The sequence below is a fragment of the Perca flavescens genome, chromosome 8, assembly GCF_004354835.1.
Source record: "Perca flavescens isolate YP-PL-M2 chromosome 8, PFLA_1.0, whole genome shotgun sequence".
In the NCBI taxonomy this organism is placed as follows: Eukaryota; Metazoa; Chordata; class Actinopteri; order Perciformes; family Percidae; genus Perca; species Perca flavescens.
Window position 1 is genome coordinate 6446494 of NC_041338.1, and position 15648 is coordinate 6462141.

At 40.9% G+C, this 15648-nt stretch overlaps 1 protein-coding gene across 3 annotated transcripts in view; it reads left to right on the forward strand.

Moving 5' to 3' along the window:
- The window catches only part of siah1 (siah E3 ubiquitin protein ligase 1), a 36601-nt gene that overhangs the window by 13061 nt on the left and 7892 nt on the right, over positions 1-15648 (forward strand). For 2 of the 3 annotated variants that reach the window (XM_028585503.1, XM_028585504.1), the window contains exons 2-3: positions 9783-9840; positions 13090-13146. In XM_028585503.1, the coding sequence (XP_028441304.1) occupies positions 13137-13146 (10 nt within the window). In that variant the 5' untranslated portion in view covers positions 9783-9840; positions 13090-13136. The remainder of the gene's footprint in view (positions 1-9782; positions 9841-13089; positions 13147-15648) is intronic. The other variant, XM_028585502.1, reaches the window with a different exon arrangement.

The window sequence follows — 15648 nt, forward strand, 5'->3', positions numbered from 1 at the left end:
CAACAAAACATGTCCCAGTTTTCATTCTACGACAGTAGTGTGCATAACACTGTTAGCTCCACAAACAACAAACCTAAAATATTCTATCCAGTACAGGTTACAATCACAGAAAAAACAGACAAAACAAAAAGAAAATATCTGAAAAAGTACAGAAAATACTAGACATTATCTCTTTGCCTAGCTGGATCCAGCCCAGAGAATTTCATCAACATCACAGGCGATATCCTCATTGGCAAGACAACGTGGGAAGAACTGTCTTGAATGTCGAATCCATCCTTGCAGCTGCAGCGTAGATTTGGTCACAGGCGTCCTCCATGGCCTCAGTGAGGGGTACCTGAGCCTGGGGCCTCAATGAGGGCTACCTGAGCCTGGGGCCGGAGATCGTAAACCATCGCGTGAATATGGGCCCCCTTCCTCGTCGTTCTCGACCCTCAATCCTCATGTCACAGGGATGGGTTTCAAAAGTGCTGATTATGGTGCATCCAATGAGCAGCTGATTACTGTAACTGTAGACAGATTTTCTTTAACCTGTTTCCTTGTTGAAATGTCCTTATGACAGATGCCACTGTATATCTACTAAGATTTGGCTGACTCTTAGTCCAGTCTCCCTCAGCATCAATCCGTGGTTCACAACATGGTCCACTAGTGTGCCTCTACCTCTGGCTGGGCCTCTTCCTCTACCTCCTTTTCCTCCTCTGTGGATTCTCACTCTCATTCTTCTTCTTCTGACTCCTTCCATTTTTGTTGAAGGCAGGTGAACTTACCTGCTGCATTTTATATAGTGCTTAAACCTGATTGGTGTGTCTGCAATTTAGCAGTCATGTGTTTGCATACCTGGTGGCTGTGTTTAACCAATTGGTTCATGTGTGTTCATTTGAAAGCCTTTGCTTTGAAATTGCAAGGAAATGACATCATGATAAATTTCTGTGTCAAATGCATACAAGAGTGTTTAGTGTTTTGCAATCACTGTGTAATGTTTTGCAAAAAAGTGTGAAGCTGACAATGTGCTTACAGTTGTGCAGATCTAGCCTAGCGTTTTGCTCCTTGAGTGTAAGGTTTTGCTAATTGTGGGAAAGTTTTAATTGTAGTGTGTAAGCAATTGTAAAAAACTGTAAAAATAGTTAAACTGTCAAGTTTTTAGTTACACTGGTTCGGTGCAAGGGACTGCGCTGCATCTCAAGTTGATCTTTAGTTTCCCAGTTTTCAGATGATGTATGCCACTTCAGAGAAGAGACTAATTCAATGGAATTATGTGACTTCTACTGTTGACCTGCCTTCTCCCCCTAAACATTCCCTGTGTCCCTCTTCTACCCCTCTTAGAAAAACAGGGGGCCGAATGCTAAAGGGCTAACGGTGGTTAACAATTTCATCATCATGAGGGATGATGATCTGAGAAATGCGTCCCATTGTTTTGATCTGCAAATTGTGGCTTTTGGTCAAATCTGTAATTTCGCCAATGTCAGATCTCGGTGGTAACACACCACATTCCCAGAGTTTTAACACATATTTCAAAATTAGCGGTGTGAAGTTATTGAATGTGATACGTACTCCTATTACATTGTGGCAAACTGAGAGGGGAAGTCAATAGAAGGATAGAATGAAAAGAAGAAAAGGCAGTGAGGTATGGTGTCAATGAGGGCAGCTGGTGGTGCAGCCTCCCAGCCAGACAAGGCTGAAATCTGAGACTTGCACACCACAGAGCCGGGCGGTGGGAAGGGGCAGAGGGGGGGAAACAAGAGCAAGAATGGCCATCGAGGAAAAGAGAAGGCAAAATATGCAGGCTCGGGGCAGGGGAAGCATGCAAGAAAGTGTGGGGCAGAGAGATGAAAATGGAGTGATACTGACATGAAGGATGAAGTGTAGCGTGGCAGACACAATTTGTAAGAATCGAGTCCTAGTCTGTGTGAAAGAGAAATGATGTGTCGTGGAGAAGAAGGGGTTATGTGTTTGTTTAGGGAGAGGGGAAGGGTGTGAGTGAGCATGCTCTGTTTGGACTGACATTGGATGCCGGCTTAGCTTCTCTCCGTCTTGCAGAGAAACACACCCAGCAGCAGTGACACCTACCACACTCCATGGGATAGAAAGAACATGGCTTAAACAAAAAAAAAAAAAAAAAAAAAAAAGTCAGAGGGAGAGTTACTTTGTTCGGGACTTTCCCTCCTTTTCCTTTCTTGAGCTACAACCCTTTCCTCTTCCACCGGGAAAGCAAGAGAGAGCAGGGCTTTGTTTTCCAATCAGCAAAGGATTATTCTTCCAGCACCTCTTGTAAACCATACAAGATTTTTTGTTTTTATTTTATACAATTCAGCCCTTCTTTTTCTGTGGGAATTGTGCTTTTGTACTGCAAACATGCAAGTTTGGAAAATGGTTTTGGAAGAGGATATACCTTTTTAAAGCTGCAGTGGTGCCGTGCCAAACGGTCCCTAAAGATCTGGCACCAGGAAATCCAACGGTGGAACTTTTTAAACAGGATGATAATTCAGTGTTGAATACAATCTGCAGTGACTTGGCTCAACCCTCATGTTGCATTTAGTTCCTAGTGGCTGATTGGGAGGAGCCAGGGAGTGGCAGGTTGACCACACTGACAAACTGCTAACAGACTGTTGCCTAAATGTGCAAGGCTTTCAGTTTTAACAGAAAGCAAATCTGTGAGTTTCTCTGTGCTGCAACAAAAGCACTGTGGTGTTCTTTTTTTATTTTGGCATTCAGTTTTGGCTGGATAGGCAGGTCTGGTGAATGCCAGTTTTGCTTGGTGTTCCAGTGACTTAGGGACTTTGGACTTTATTACTTCTTTTTTTTTAATTCCATGGACATAGACACTCTGGTGTCCTCCGGTCCAATCCCCTCATGGGCTATTATTTTTCCGGGTATTGAGCTACTATTTACCCTTGTCTGGACACAGATGTGATCCTCTGTTTTTGTGGTGAGTTTTGGCCAGCGGCAACAGTGTGGTATCCATGGAAAAGGACCGAGAACTATGGTGTTGACGGGCTGCGTGAATGCTCTACTCCTATGTCTCTGGTCCAAGTGAAACCAAAGCCAGCTAGCGTAGCACTGCAAGCTCCGCCCTGGAATTCCTTGTACCGACTCTTCTCATGCGTTGCCACAAGGAGCATGCACAGGACTAAAGGTGAATGAGCTTTTTAAAAAATATAGTGCACATGAAAGCGCACTTACTTCTGGAAACACATTACACCCTTTTCTCCTCATTAGCTTAATATGTTATGTGCAACTGTCCTCGTAGCTGCAGCCAAGATGTTGTAAAATGTCATAAATTCCTGTGCACAGTCCGGCCGTAGCTCTGTGTTAGGTTGATAAATTGGTACTTTATGTTCAGGGAGCTTGGCTAACAAAAGTGTGTACGTTGTGTGTGTTGTGACAGAATGTGTTGAATAGCTTGTGTCTTGAGTACAGAAGTGTGTGTGGAGTGGGCTATGAGTTGAGCACAAAGAGTGGCATTTTTGTGTAGAAGCCCAGCTTGTTTTCTTTCTCCCCCTCTGCTTGTGCTCAGTTCATCGGTCTTCTTCCATATCCTCTCTACTGTAGCTTATCTTTTCCCTCAGTTGTATGCTACCCTTCCTTCCTTGCTATTGGTTTCTCTCCCTTTGTGTTTTTCTGTTTTATTTCTCACTATCCTTGGCTTCAGTGTAGAATTTGCTGTCTCAGGAAACATTTGCCTTTTTTTTTGTATCAATTCTTCATCTGTGTGTAGTGCTGAAGGCGTATGTATGTATGTATGTATGTATGTATGCATGTATGTATGTCAAGTTTGGACACACCTCATTCAATGAGTTTTCTTTATTTTCATGACTATTTACATTGTAGATTCTCACTGAAGGCATCAAAACTATGAATGAACACATATGGAATTATGTACTTAACAAAAAAAGTGTGAATTAACTGAAAACATGTCTTATATTTTAGATTCCTCAAAGTAGCCACCCTTTGCTTTTTTTGATAACTCTACAAACCCTTGGTGTTCTCAATGAGCTTCATGAGGTAGTCACCTGAAATGGTTTTCACTTCCCAGGTGTGCCTTGTCAGGGTTAATTAGTGGAATTTTTTCCCTTTTATTAATGGGGTTGGGACCATCAGTTGTGTTCTGCAGAAGTCAGGTTGATACACAGCCAACAGCCCTATTGGACAATTGTTAGAATTCATATTATGGCAAGAACCAATCAGCTAAGTAAAGAGAAACGAGTGGCCATCATTACTTTAACAAATGAAGGTCAGTCAGTCCGTAAAATTGCAAAAACTTTGAATGTGTCCCCAAGTGCAGTCACAGAAAACATCAAGCACTACAACGAAACTGGCTCACATGATGACCGCCCCAGGAAAGGAAGACCAAGAGTCACCTCTGCTGCTGAGGATAAGTTCACCCGAGTCACCAGCCTCAGAAATCGCAAGTTAACAGCAGCTCCGATTAGAGACCAGATGAATGCCACACAGAGTTCTAGCAGCAGACACATCTCTAGAACAACTGTTAAGAGGAGACTGTGCGAATCAGGCCTTCATGGTCAAATAGCTGCTAGGAAACCACTGCTAAGGAGAGGCAACAAGCAGAAGAGATTTGTTTGGGCCAAGAAACACAAGGAATGGACATTAGACCAGTGGAAATCTGTGCTTTGGTCTGAGTCCAAATTTGGTTCCAATCGCTGTGTCTTTGTGCGACTCAGAAAAGGTGAACGGATGGATTCTACATGCCTGGTTCCCCCCGTGAAGCATGGAGGAGGAGGTGTGATGGTGTGGGGGTGCTTTGCTGGTGACACTGTTGGGGATTTATTCCAAATTGAAGGCATAGTGAACCAGCATGGCTACCACAGCATCCTGCAGCGACATGCCATCCCATCCGGTTTGTGTTTAGTTGGACCATCATTTATTTTTCAACAGGACAATTGCCCCAAACACACCTCCAGGCTGTGTACGGGTTATTTGACCAAGAAGGAGAGTGATGGAGTGCTGCGCCAGATGACCTGGCCTCCAGTCACCAGACCTGAACCCAATCGAGATGGTTTGGGGTGAGCTGGACCGCAGAGTGAAGGGAAAAGGGCCAACAAGTGCTAAGCATCTCTGAGAACTCCTTCAAGACTGTTGGAAAACTGGTGACTACCTCTTGAAGCTCATCAAGAGAATGCCAAGAGTGTGCAAAGCAGTAATCTGAGCAAAGGGTGGCTACTTTGAAGGAACTAGAATATGACATGTTTTCAGTTATTTCACAGTTTTTTGTTAAGTACATAATTCCACATGTGTCCATTCATAGTTTTGATGCCTTCAGTGAGAATCTACAATGTAAATAGTTATGAAAATAAAGGAAACTCATTGAATGAGGAGGTGTGTCCAAACTTTTGGCCTGTACTGTGTGTATATTTATTTATTTTTTGTCTAAGGCAATGTGACGCTTTCTGCAGGCTAGGGATGCCATGGTGAGGACGTTTTCCCACCGGTTGGTGACTTGTGACTAGAGCGGTTAGTTGTCAACTATTGAATTACTCACCAACTATTTTGACAATTGATAAATCGGTTTGTCATTTTTATTTTTTTTTTTAAGAAGGAAAAATGTATTCCAGCTTCTTAATTGTGAATATTTTCTAGTTTCTTCACTCCTGTATGACCGTAAACTGAATATCTTTTGAGTTGTAGACAAAACGAGGCATTTGAGGACGTCATCTTGGACTTGACTCAAATTTTTCACAATTTTGACATGTTAGACCAAACAACTTATTGACTAATAAATGACCGATTAATCAACACCTGAGTACATTTACATGCACACCAATATTCACTATTATTCCAAATATGGCAATTTTCCCAAATTCCCCTTTGGTATGTGTTGTAAGAGCCGTGACACCTAGGGTGTCCTCTCAAAAATATTCCCTCTCTGCATTATAAAATCTCACATACCAAAAGCTGGGCATTGTCACTAATAATAATACATGCGCTCCTTTTACCATTTCACCATAGGTAAATAGATTTTTATGTTGTCCTGAAATCCGCTGCATTCTCAGCGAACACGCATGCCCGTGTTGCAGAGAGTGAGGCAGGACTTGTGTAGATTGCTCAAATATAGGCTTTGAGCACATTGATTTTCCACAGCCTCACCTCAGACTACTGTGGGTAAGTTGCCTCAACGTCTAGTTTCACATAGTGGCGTTTTTAATATTTCCACTTTTGACCATCGCAACAGATTCCGTGCAAATGAGGCACACGCGGGGCACGCCAGCCTCGCAGAACTCGTTGCAACGGAAACAAAACAGTCGCAGGTGGTTGCAGGACCTAAACAGGTCTACAGAGCTGGCCTCGTTCAGCCTGTTGAAATTTCCTTTTAATGACTAGATAAATATGCATAATTTATTAGGGCTGTAACAATTTTTGACCCGCGATACTTTTTTTTTTTTTTTTTTTTTGGCCACATGGCATCGTTTTGTCATTGATTACATGCCACTTTGCAACACAGTAATACAACAGAGACCTTATTTATTGAGATTGATTGAATTCAATATCGATCGATCCAGCTTAAGGTTAGCCTACTATAAAGGTGCTGGTTGACAAGTTGCTAATGCTTGGTCTAAAACGAAAGCTAATTCTTGGTGGGTAACATAAGATTAGCTAAATTTACCTGACAAAAGGGGGATAAGGCACCAAAACGACTAATAGTAATTTAAAGATGTGATAGCATTGGATCTGGACGGGAAGGATAACTCTGGGAGTTAGAAGGGGTGTGTCGCGATTCTGCCTTCTCACACCGCGACACAGGTTCGTGGATTTGAGTGTTGCGATTTTGGTTTCATATCGCATCTTCTTACAGCCCTATAATTTATACATATTTCCCACTTATGTCGAGAGGCTTCGGGCTGAATGGAAGCCTCTCGCGGTCCGGTTTTTGACCAGAGTCCGCCACATTGGTGACCCCTTCTGTAGAATAAAAAAAATCGTTAAATACTTTTTCAATTAAATCGAAAGACACATGTTGCAGTGCAGTGTTCCAGTTTTAGCTCTGAAGTAAAGTCTTTACTACTTTTTTGCTGTCTTTCTCTCCTTGCTACCAATATTAACTGATCGGTTTGAACAATGTTAGGCTGAAAACACGTGCACGCAGGCTGATATTCACCATGGTGTTCTGTCGGGATTAAAGGTCCAATATGTAATATTTGTACTGTAATAAATCCAAAAATGACACCAATGCCTCATCAGATATTAAGGAAACATGTTAAACTGAAATACTATCTTTTCTGACAACAATGCTAATTTCAATATTTTTCTTTTTGAAATTTACATTCCGTGACGGAATTTGTTTGTTTTGATCTGTGTGTTGTTATCAACGGCCCAGTTTGACAGCCAGGCCGGGTTGCCAGATATACCTGTAAAAACGTAAACCCAGCGCGCTACAGCTGTAACGTTAGTACAGCCATGAAAGCAGCAAACAAACCAACAGGATCAACGGAGATAGATTCTACATGACATAAAAAAAAAAAAGAAAACAGCATGTTTCTAACAGTTGCGTGACCAGAGACGTAACAACCCCCTGGTAAATATTGGAGATGTATTTGAAAGATGGAGACCGCTTAGAGCCCAAAAGGACGCAGAGTTGGCTTATTTTCTCCTGAACCGGTAAGCATTAGCTCGACGCTAATTTATCACAGCTACTAGGGATGGGCATTTTTTAACAGTGAGGTTGTTGTGTTTTTAGCGGTTCATACTGTAATTTTAAGCCAAAAAAGTGTGTCTGTTAGTTGGTTACAGAGCTCCACGTGAGCACGGGCTTTTATGACTGTCAATATAGCCAGCATCTAACGTTAGCTACTCGGCTGTGCTGTGGAGTAATGTCTGGCTATGTGAGATTAGCATCTAACGTTAGCTACTCCGCTGTGCTGTGGAGTAATGTCTGGCTATGTGAGAAAAGCGTCCAGCTACATTGTTGTGAATGCTGCGGTCTCAGCCTGGCAACCCCCGTGAACTTCGAGTCTGGGCAGGAGGGGGCGGGGGAGACGACTCTCCAGTATTTTGAATTGGTAGTGCAGTAACTATTTTAACCGCTAGCTGCCAGTATTACACACAATATTACATATTGCACCTTTAAGCTAAGAGCAAAGGAAAAGCCCGCTAGCCGCTAGGCTAATTTATGCACTGTAAACCAGACATGTATAAAGTACTAAAGACCCATACTTGAGTTAAAGTACAAGTGCTCTATCAAAAATGTGACTTGAGTAGAAGTGCTCTTTAAGCCCCACGCTTAAGTAAAAGTACTAAAGTATTCAACATTTTTTGTACTTAAGTATTGCAAGTAGTTTATTTTAAAATCTACTACTCAAGTACTGAAAGTAAAAGTACAAGTATTGTTATTTATTAAAGAAAGCACTCAAAAGTTTGAATATCATATTGTTTATTATTTCAAATGTTTAGCCTAAGGCTGTAGCCAAGGGAATTAACAAATATTCAATTTATTATATTAAAAATAACAAATTAACAAATACTGAAATAAAATGTACAATTATCACACAGTGCAAGTAAAATGAACATCCTCTCCGGCACAGTAACAATTAAAGCCCCAAAAATCGTATCACACACTAGCTAGTAATATGTGTGATGTACATTCACTACTCACTGCAGACTCAAACAACTCAGGAATAGCTTCATCTGCTGCAACAATGGCTAAATAGAAAGAATACAAACTTGCATCGTCTCTTACTTCTGAACTGGCGACTGCCGTAATAAAAAGAAACCTGACGCGATCTCTGGGATTTCTTACGTAACTTACATAATTATCGTACGTAACTAACGTAGCCTTAACTACACACACTGTAACCTACACGGCCTTCTGTAGCATGAGGGATTCACAACCGTAACGTGTAACGATGCAGCACATAAAAAATGTATCGGAGTAAAAGTATTTTATTCATCGAAAATATTTACTAAGTAAAAGTGGAAGTAGGAGAAAAAAAATAATACTCCAGTAGAGTACAGATACAGCCTTGTAGTACATACTTAAGTAGAGTAGTGAAGTAGTTGTACTTTGTTACTATACATATATACTGAAAGACTGCAACGCTAGGTCATCCCTCTCCGCTGAGAATGGAGAAACTCATCAAATGCACAATATAAAATATAGACACCCCCCCAGCTGTGCACTGTGCATGAGTGATGAGCTAGCCAGAAGACCTCACGGCACTCAAAACACACGCACTATTTGTTTTGATGAGGTAAATAGTATGGCTGCACGATATGACCTAAAATCATGATTAGTTGCACATTTTACCTTGAACGATAATAAAAAAACAGATTTTGCAAAGCTGAACGCTGATGTTGTTCTTTCTCAACAGTGACGTAAAGCACATCACTCAAGTTTCTGCGCGCAGATAATCTCATTGTTATACGCAAAACCCAATAATGAATTCAAAAGTAGTGTATAGCGCAATTTTATTTTAAATGTTGTGCCATAACATTTGTTCTGCAAACTCTTAACGTCAGCATCTTGTTTATACAGTAGCAGTTAAATAAAATATTTTGTGTAAATCTCAACTTAAAGAAAGCAAAATCAAAGCAAATACAAAATTAAACCTTATTGCCACTGCCAAGGCATTGTTATCCTGTTTGTTATATATAAAATAAAACTGCCCACAAAATCCTGAGCCACAATCATAACATTTAAACATTTTTTTTTTTTTTTTTTTTTTTTTTTTTTATCAGGGAGTAGCATAACGAGTCTGTTCAGTACCAAATGTCCCTGTTAGAGTGAAGTGAAGCACCAACGTTTCAGCATAATGTCTCCTCTGTTTTCATTCCAGTCAGAGCATGTGAATGCAGCGCCCACTGTTCATCGATATAATGCACTGCAACTCCGAGGTAATTATGGTCCCCAATGAGAGTAACACGTTGTAAAGGTGTCGCTTTTGCGGTCCTCTCCTTTTTCATACAACTTGTGTATTCTACTTGTGATGGTGCGTCTTGAGGGAATCTCATACCTGCCGTCATTTGTTGCGTTTTTCAGAATGTTTCTCAGACCGACGGCCTCCACGACACTAATGGGCCTGCAGTCTGTAACTATCCACTTCGCTATGGCATTTGTTAGCTTCTCTTGCCTTTGTTAATCTATACTTCTCCCACACGCTGCATCTAACGTAGTCTGCCGAAGCCTTGCGCCACTGTTTGTTTCGTTGAATGATTTGCTGGCATCAACGGTGTGTATTGCATTTAGGTGATATTTCAGACTGGAAGTACTCCGGTGATGAACAAAATTCAACTTTGCAGTGGTTACAAATGACTTTGGTTCTGCCGACTGCGCCGTCTGGAAGAACTTTAAAATGAAAATAGCCATGCAAAAGTTCCGTACCCTTCTCCATGTTTGTTGGTTTGTTTATCCGCCAATTCTTTTCTTTTCCGGTCCTGTAAGCGCAGCAGCAGTCAGCACAGACTTTTAGAATAATAAAAGAAATAATAAAAACTGCGTTAATGCGCGATAAAATAATTGTCTGTGTTAATTAATTAATGAGAACGCGTTAACTTGTCCTTCCCTAGTAAAGATATTGCACTAAAACTGCTTGAAGCCAGTTTTTTATTGGATTTAACATAGATAAAGCAAAGGTGTTTCTTCTTAAAAACGCACTCTACGTTATAATGCAGCTTGAACCACTGGAAGAATTTTTTATTTATTTTTTTAGCTTAGACAGTGTTGATAACCAATGAAACAATAGAGCTGGACTTTCTGCCTTCCCAGTGCAACCCTAGACTGTATAATTTTAATGGACAAAGCATCCGGTTCGGCAAAGTGCTGCAAATGCGGAAGTGCCTTAAAGCTGCATTCTATCTGAATTCCAGCAGGGGACGAAATGTGCGGTTGCAAAAGGAGTTTGGTTTCTGTAGTCTATGAGAAAGTGACCCACTTCTCACTTGATTTGTTACCTCAGTAAATATTATCATGAAGAGTTGATGGTCTCAATCGGTGGTTTAAAATCTTCTGCAACACAGAATAATTTTTTTAATTATGGTCTCGTTGATTTTAAAATCGGCGATAAAGCAGGGGGTGTTTCAGGGCGTGGCTATGATGGGATTGCCAGTGAAAGTGTGTATAGAGTGTAAGCAGCTCCTCCCTCTTGTCTAAAAATCATCACATCCGCGACCAAGACGGCTGCGCCCGTAACGGCAAACTCGGCGACTCATAGCAGATCTCCACAAACCAATGGGTGACGTTACACATGCTCTGTCCATTTAATATACAGTCGGAGTGCAACACGCTTGGCATGTGTTGGCAAGCATTGGTTTGCCATTTGTGGTGCATAAATTATTGAATAATCTACTGAAGTTGGATTAATCCATCTAGGCCTACATGGCAAAGATGCCTTTTTAGCATTCCTAAATCGGAAACTCTCTACGTCTTTCTATGAGGATGCCCTGTCATTATGTTAAACAAGCATAGCTTATAAATTGTGTATTGTTTACATTGGCTCCACCTTGCTTGCATCACTGCCTCGGTCACATGATTTGACCATTTCTGTGACTCTTAACGACTGAGGGAATGTCACAGTGCTTCTTAAAGGAATGCCCGGTTGTCTTTGCCGTTTTTCCAACAACAAATTGACTAAAGATGACATGCAGGTACACGCTGTTTAGAAAATATACTTTCTGTCTGCTAGGTTTGCCTGCTGTGTTGTTTTTAAGAAAGTGTTGCAAGTGGAGAGAGGAAGCTGGTGATCTCTTTCTGTTTATAGTGTACACACTGACACGTTGTGTTTTTAATTGTGTCCAAAATGTCAAAACCTTGTAACAGGTGATCTTAATACTGTGGACTATGTGTGCATTTGAAACCAGGGCCAGATAGTGAATTTAGAAGTATCATGATTGTGTTTACCACTTCAGAAGTGATCTCTTATCCCATTACAGGTATTTCAGGGCTCGGTCACGGTTGCTGAAGCAGTGTAGGCGTATTATTCACGTAAAATAATGACTGTTTATTACTGTTTCAGTGGAGAACGGCTTCTCTGCAGCTGGTATACTATGTTGCTATGGTTTCAGTGGCTGCTAAAGTGGTGATGGGTATTTTGCTAAAACATAGCTAAATAACAATACTTTGTAAAGTTTATATTTAAATGACCGATATACAATACACTAAGGACTGGATGATATATTTTTGGGATGATTGCAGCTATGTGGTCAAAAGTGAGCATATGAACTAGGGTTGGGCTACTATTTTTGTATCGCCGATATTACAGCGGCTAATTATTCAATTTACAGAAGTCCGAAAGAAGCATAGCCCATCAAGTGTCAGATCCATGGGAAAGACGGCAAACTAGTTTTGTATTTAAGGATTTAAAGGATTAAAATTCACTCGTTACTCGTGCTTATTTACGGGGCTCAGCAGGCAGGCTTGCTGCTCCACCAGAAACATCTGAAAATGCACAGTAGGGCCAAGATTCTAGAGATAATTTTTTTTTTTATAACCTTAGTTCTGATAGTGAGTTAGTTAAAATCTCATTAATATCAGCGTAGGAAACGGCGTTCAGCCAGCTGTTCGATCACTTCTGGAAAGTGATGCATCAGCCGCATACTGTAGGAGCCACAAAGTTTAACTCACGGGTGGAGCTTTATCTGCTGTGTGAAATATGGGAAATCAGTGTGGAGCCAACCGAGACAGCACATTAGGAATGCTTTCAAAAGTCTAGTCTAATGTACATTGCATTAGCAGCGCAGTAAGTGCCTTAAATGCCTTGAATGAGCTTTGCATAGTCTATGGAAGTGCACAAGATGGGTAATGCCTTTTTTACTGGTCTCTTACAGCCTGTTGGCACAGCAGAGATGGTTAGCATAAACATTAGACTGTGTCATTGTGTAAATCAGATCTGCTTCATATGTGAACTGACTTGGGGCATGTGTAATACCCGCTGTCAGAAACGACAGAACCAGGCCATCACTCTGTGGTAAACTAACCTCTTCATTCGCTGACCAGAGTATTTTACTCGCTGTTACTTCATGGTTATTGCAGGTGTACTGTTGTGGCGTGATTAGTTGGTATGATTCTCACACAGTACTTTCTAGCTGTGTCCACAAAGTCATGTTGTTTACCTTCGGTTTTCTTTTTTGTTTTTTTCTCTTTTTCAGAGGTCCCAACATTTCAAGAGAAGACGAAAGCCTTATTTGGAAATCTTATGGACGAAGGTTGGTATTTGTTTCTGTTGCTGTCTTTCCCACCCTTTTCATCTGTCTCCCCTGGCCATCTACCGTTGTATTTGATGAAAAATGGTTCCAGCAGCCTTTTCTGTTGTATTTGCAACAAACGTTTGCTCCATTTGGGCAACATGTAGCACCATTTACGCTTTCTCCAACACTGAGAGGTGTGCAACATGTTTCTGTCTGCTACCAGCCTTCCCAATTTGCCTTTTTGTTAGAAGATGCTGCGTTAACAGTCACAGAATAGTTTATGTTCACTCCTTTCCCTTTTTATCGTTCTATTGCAGTCTGCTGACCCGCTGCCGCTGGGTCTAACTGTCCTCCTCTTTACTCCCCACTGCTCCAGAGGATGTCTCCCGAGCTGCGTGTTTACGGCCACACTGATGCGCGTTGTTACCATGACAATCTTTCTATCCATTTTATTGTTAGGGTCACTTCTTAGCTCCCAGTGTGCCAACTGAAAAAGTGATACTATGTTTATGTGAATGGAACTTGTTTATATTGTTCTTACAGCCATTATACTATCACCGGTTCTGCTGTTGGTGGTGTGCCCAAATCCCAAAAGTGTGTCCATAGCTCAGCCAATCGGGAGCGACGTGTTAATCACATCAATCGCAACTGAGCTGGCTTTTTCAAATCAAATTTTAAGTTGATATCAATATAACCTCTAAAGAGATGAAACCCTCATAGTTGAGTTACTGTACATTAAAACAATACATTAATTCACTCTTACAAGGACTGGGTGTGGCAGCTCAAATGTTTCTCAACTCTGAGAGACTACAACACTTACCCCCCCCCTTTCCTGGCCTCCCGGTTGAGGTCCAGTGGTGTTCTATTTCAGTGAAGTGTGTTTAGCCATACAGGAATTCTGCTGACTGAGCAGCAGTTTTTTTTCAAGTTGTATTAACTGTAAACCATGTATTGTTTTCTAGGCTACTTTCACCAATTTAAAGAGGGAATGTATCTTTTTGTTACAATTTAAGTATTTTTTTTCTTTTTTGGATCCAGCCAGTCCAGCTTGGCAGATTGCCACATTTCTCTCTGAGGTCCACTCACACTTGTCATCTCGAGCGGTCGCACATTTCATGAAGACGGCATTGCAGTGTTTTACACAGACACACACCGCTGGCCAGTTTTAGCAAAAGGATTTAAATTATTTTCCTAGCATATGGACATACGACACATTTAAGTGCATGCGATGGGTCAGTTGTAGTTATTTTTATATAAATACCATACATTTAGAAATATTCAGGATTACTCTGGGCCTGAATTTCAGTGCTGGATTGCACGTAATTTCTCAATCCCTGCAAATCCAGCACTTATAATGCGGGACATTCCAGCACAAATAACTGCATTGTCTCATAACATTCAGCCAACAACTGCATCAGTGCGGCGTCATGTGCGGAATGTGGGACGACTTCCCGGAAGCACTGCATGAAAACATGAATGGTAGGGGTGGGGGAAAAAATCGATACATCATAGTATCGCAATATTTTTCGTGGCAATACTGTATCGATACACAGACGCCAAGTATCGATCTTTTATGACATGTGTTGGTCAGTTTGTCTGCTTGACAATCACATTTTGAACCAATAAAACTGAAGTGTGATGAACAAACAGAGAAATGTATATTTTTAGATACAACAGATGTTGACAAAATTGTCCTTTCAGGACATCATTTGAAATTGGGGAAAAATCTGAAGTTGTAAAAAAGGTAAAATATTGCAATATATCGCAGAATATTACAATATCTTTAAAATCGCAATAATATCGTATCGGGACATAAGTATCGGGATGATATCGTATCGTGAGGCCTCTGGTGATTCCCACCCCTAATGAATGGACCTCCTGGGTAAAACGTATACATCCACGTGTGGAACCCATTCAAGGAAATTACTGGAAGTTGAAAGACAAAGTGCAAATAGCAGTTTGTCTAAAACATTTATCAGACCGGTAACCCTAATGTTACTAAGAAGCCGCAGTCGAAAGACAAGTTTCAGACCAATTCAAAAACTGAAATGACCTGCTCTAATTGTAAAATGTACGGTGCTGCGCCTTGTTAGCCCATGTTACAAAATGGCATGCCGGAAACGGGGATTCAGCACACAAATCTGGATTAAAACAAAATAAATTCCCAGAGTAGCCTATTACAAACCTCAGCAATCTGATGCTGTTTTCAGAGGTTGACCGCCCTAAGAGAAGTTTACTTATTATTATTATTATTATTATTATTATTATTATTATTATTATTATTATTAAAAAAAATTTACTAAGTTATTAAGTGGAAAGAGATGAAGCGGAGGAGACGGAGAAGACATGGAAAGAATAGAGCAAGAGACGATAGAAGAGGGAGCCATGCAAAGAGACTAAGGCAACTGCAGCTCAAAGAGATGACCACTTAAAGAGATGACAAAAAGTATAAAAATCGCCCCAATGTGAAGCATTTTAAGGGTGAATTGCATGGTCTTCAAACTGCATTTGTCTAGTTAG